General features: G+C 32.7%; 1 protein-coding gene across 1 annotated transcript in view; it reads left to right on the top strand.

Annotated features, from left to right (window-relative positions):
• Window positions 1-261: 261 nt before the first annotated feature.
• The window catches only part of LOC137645522 (clumping factor A-like), a 10,012-nt gene continuing 6,039 nt past the window's right edge, over window positions 262-4,234 (top strand). Inside the window, exon 1 of the mRNA XM_068378327.1 lies at window positions 262-334. Within this exon, the coding sequence (XP_068234428.1) occupies window positions 262-334 (73 nt within the window). The remainder of the gene's footprint in view (window positions 335-4,234) is intronic.

Genomic DNA, 4,234 nt, shown 5'->3' on the forward strand with positions numbered 1-4,234 from the left:
TCCCTAACACTAGCAAGAATTCAAATTTAGAGTTTCACTAGTGTCGTCTATACCATTTATGAAGAAGGAAAATTGTGTATCATCTGCAAACAGTTTGAACTTCACTCCATGCCTTTGTTGTATTTTCGACAGACCAATAGTAGAGATACAAAATGACATTGGGCCCAATACACTCCCCTGAGATACACATTTGTCTTAATACCTTAATTCCTGCCAATCAAGTAGTCTTTTAGGTATTCAAAAGCTTGATCTTAAATACCGATGGACCGTAGATCATTTAGTAGCAGTTCATGCACAATTGTGTCAAAAGCAACACTAAGACCGAGTAATACAGGTATTAAAATACCACATTTATTTTCATCCATCATTTATAGTATATCATTTACAACAGAACAAATAGCTGTCTCTGTAGAGTATATATATATATATATATATATATATATATATATATATATATATATATATATATACATATATATATATATATATATATATATATATATATATATATATATATATATATATATATATATATGTATATATATATATATATATATATATGTATGTATATATATATATATATATATATATATATATATATATATATATATATATATATATGTGTGTGTGTGTGTGTATATATATATATATATTGTAAGCATGGTTGTCTGGCAAAGTTTCTAATTTTTTCTAAGTGACTCATTAGTTGTTCAAGAGTTACGTAATCTAGCACTTTAGAAATAAAGAATAGATTCGAAATTGGTCTATATTAGCTTAATTCCTGATAAAGAGTACTTTTCAAAACCAGTGTGACTACAGCCATTTTCCCAGATTTTAGAAACTTGCACTCATCAATACTTGTATTTGCTTTCTCGTAATTATATCAGCTAGACTAGAAAAGTTTCTTTCTCCAGTTACCTTAGATATTGGCATTAAATAGATCGCACTGTTTGTCTTCTTTGCTCTTTGACATCTCGTTACTGAATCTCGTTAAATTCATCTGTTGCATTAATCTAATGTTAAACATTTGTAAAGACCTAGTAACATTTTCTATTTAGCTTTTTAAGAACACTAGAAAATTATTTTCTAGTTCCTGATCAATGTACCCTTTAAGGCGATTCTTTCTGGTTTATACAGGTTGATCCCAATGACTGATTGACAGGTTGTCAGAAAAGGTCAGAGTCACTAAGCAGAAAAAAATGCTGTAACAGAGAGAGAGAGAGAGAGAGAGAGAGAGAGAGAGAGAGAGAGAGAGAAAACGGACGAAAAGACGATGGATTGATGAACTAAGAAAATTTGCAGGTATAAACAGTCATAAAAAGACCAAATACAGACGCAAGTGGAATGACATCTCTGAGGCCTTTGTCCTGCAATGGACTACTAAAGGTTGAATATATATATATATATATATATATATATATATATATATATATATATATATATATATATATATATATATATATATATATATATATATATATATATATGTGTGTGTGTGTGTGTGTGTGTGTGTGTGTGTGTGTGTGCGCGCGCGCATTGGTAAAGAGTTTGAGGGGAAAATAATGGTTCTATATGTTTGGAGGGTTGTATTTTTCTTTTTCGTTAAGTAGGCTAACAAAGATGGATTTATGTAAGAAAGGAAAAAGGACGAAGAGAATGTATTAAGAGAAGTAATATGAAATAGAAAAAATAAACTGATAAATTTTAGAAAAGCGAAGGATTACGATAACTTTAATATCAATTATATAGGTTCGAAAAGGAAATTGAACTGAGGACAGTAATTGTGAAATCAATAGTTTGCAACTAATAAAAAAGAATACAGCCGATTATGCCAGAATTAGTTACTTTGGTCATTTTGATTGACGAAAAGATAATCTCAAAAGATAAGAGGATCAGCAGGTATCAGAATACACGGTATAGGAAGAAGAATTTAACTTACACAAGACGCAAAAAGTATGATAATACATTTTTTTTTTCTTCGTAACAATCAAGTGATAAAAAGTGATTCCTAGTGGAAACCAGGTATTGCTGCATATGCATGAACCCTCAATCTTATGCTTTCATGCAATTTCCTGGTCAGAAACATTAGTTGGAATATATTCATTCTGCATATTGCATCTATGAGAGAGAGAGAGAGAGAGAGAGAGAGAGAGAGAGAGAGAGAGAGAGAGAGAGAGAGAGAGAGAGAAAGAGAGAGAGATTTACTGTTGTAAAGCTGCAACCCGTATTCTTCCCCTAGAAATGTAGCACACTGAGTACTTTAACCTTGGCTGATGATTATTATCACGACTCTGTGCACTTTTATTTTCACGGTAAATCTTTTCTGTGCCTCCCCCAATCTCTTCATTATCGCGACCCTCAACTTCCTATTCAATAACCTCTATCAACCATGGCACTAGCCCTGAATCGTGTATATTTTTCCATTTCTACTGAATATGTTTATGCAAGGTAATGATAGAATTAAAGAAACAAACGAAGCAACTGAAGGCTGAGGAACAAGCAATTACTGCTGTTCATATCGAGATCATTATACAATCAAAACCTGTCTCCTTCCTTTCTTTTTTTCCGCCACCTGTCACCTGGTACCAATGTTGGCCACATGAGCTTGTCAACTCAAGGCCGCTCCCTCTCTCGTCCTGCTCCCTCGTCCTCTCCGCTCTGAGCAGAGATGCATGCCATTCTTTCCCTACAGTGTAGGCGTCACATAGAGGGCGACTGTGGCACGGAAGTGTATACAGCTGTACTCTTCAGAAAATTATTGTTTGATGTCCAAGGATGATTTCTAGCTTAGGTATGCATTTCTAGTATGGGGAGATTTTCTCCAATCGGAAAGCTGCCTATATCTCGAGAACAGATGCTTCTAGATGAAAACTCCAAGGGACTGAATTTGCTCAAAACACTTTACACCAGACGAACATAGGTTTGAACAGTTTATTTACAAATTATGCTAATTTAAGGACATAATATATAATTAAATGGTTGAATTGCCCAATTAAACGTTAATTTTATCAAAACAAAAGCCTTTCATTACTTCATTATATCTTGAATTAACAACTAATGTTGAGTCAGCTGAACATAAGTGGTATAATATCTAATAAATAAAAAGTTGAATATAATGATAAAGAAGTAACTAGGTAATATATATATATATATATATATATATATATATATATATATATATATATATATATATATATATATATATATATATATATATATATATATACAGTTATCTGTAATCTCCACGAACATGTCCATCAGACTGTATATGCATGATACAGTGCCACATTGTGCAGGCCCCGTAGCCCTCTTTTGGGCTGTATTCTATAGACCTTGCTAGACTCGACCAAAATGACGAGCCCACTTGTTTGGCATGCTCGCAAATGTGTTTTTCATCTAGCAGATGACTTGAATAAATAGTTAATGGTAATTGCTTTAGAGAATCAGTCATTAACTCTAATAAGCAGTTCTAATGAATCGTAATATCCTCCTTGCCAGATGTATTCTAGTAACGTTCCAACAACACTTCTTTTTAACGGTATATTCATCTGGTGTCATTATAACATATCATTTCGTATTTGTAATACACACACACACACACACACACACACACACACACACACACACATATATATATATATATATATATATATATATATATATATATATATATATATATATATATATATATATATATACCTACCGATATAGTTAGTTTAGATTCCGTAAAATATGCCAATCATATCAAGAGACGATTGTAGTTGGCAATTATGTGACATGCATATGTAGGCTACTGTAACCCTACAGAGATATGTGCATTTGAATCGCGGCCCCACACTATCATTAACTAATCCTAGTAGTTGAGTAGGCTAGCAATTATACACTAATTATTCCCTTTGGGTATTAGACCAGCAGCCTGGAGCAATTTGCTCACATGCACGATCAGGTGCCAACATCTGAAAATGAAAAGATATGTGGGGTCATCTAACCAATGCATAAATGGGCGTTATTTTGCCGGTATTGCACTGACAGACGTTCCAAAAGAATTTCATCCACAAGAAATGTTAAAGCATAATATTTGGCCTATTTTCATAATTGCAAGAGTAGCAAGACTAATTTTAAGCGATAGCGCTTGATTGTCTGAAATCTCTTGTTTTAAAAGTTCAAAGTTGGAGCAAATGCTTTTTTGTTGACCAGGCGGACATGAGTCTTTTATAGTTTGTTTATGACATAT

The sequence above is a fragment of the Palaemon carinicauda genome, chromosome 8 (genome assembly GCF_036898095.1).
Source record: "Palaemon carinicauda isolate YSFRI2023 chromosome 8, ASM3689809v2, whole genome shotgun sequence".
Classification (NCBI taxonomy): Eukaryota; Metazoa; Arthropoda; class Malacostraca; order Decapoda; family Palaemonidae; genus Palaemon; species Palaemon carinicauda.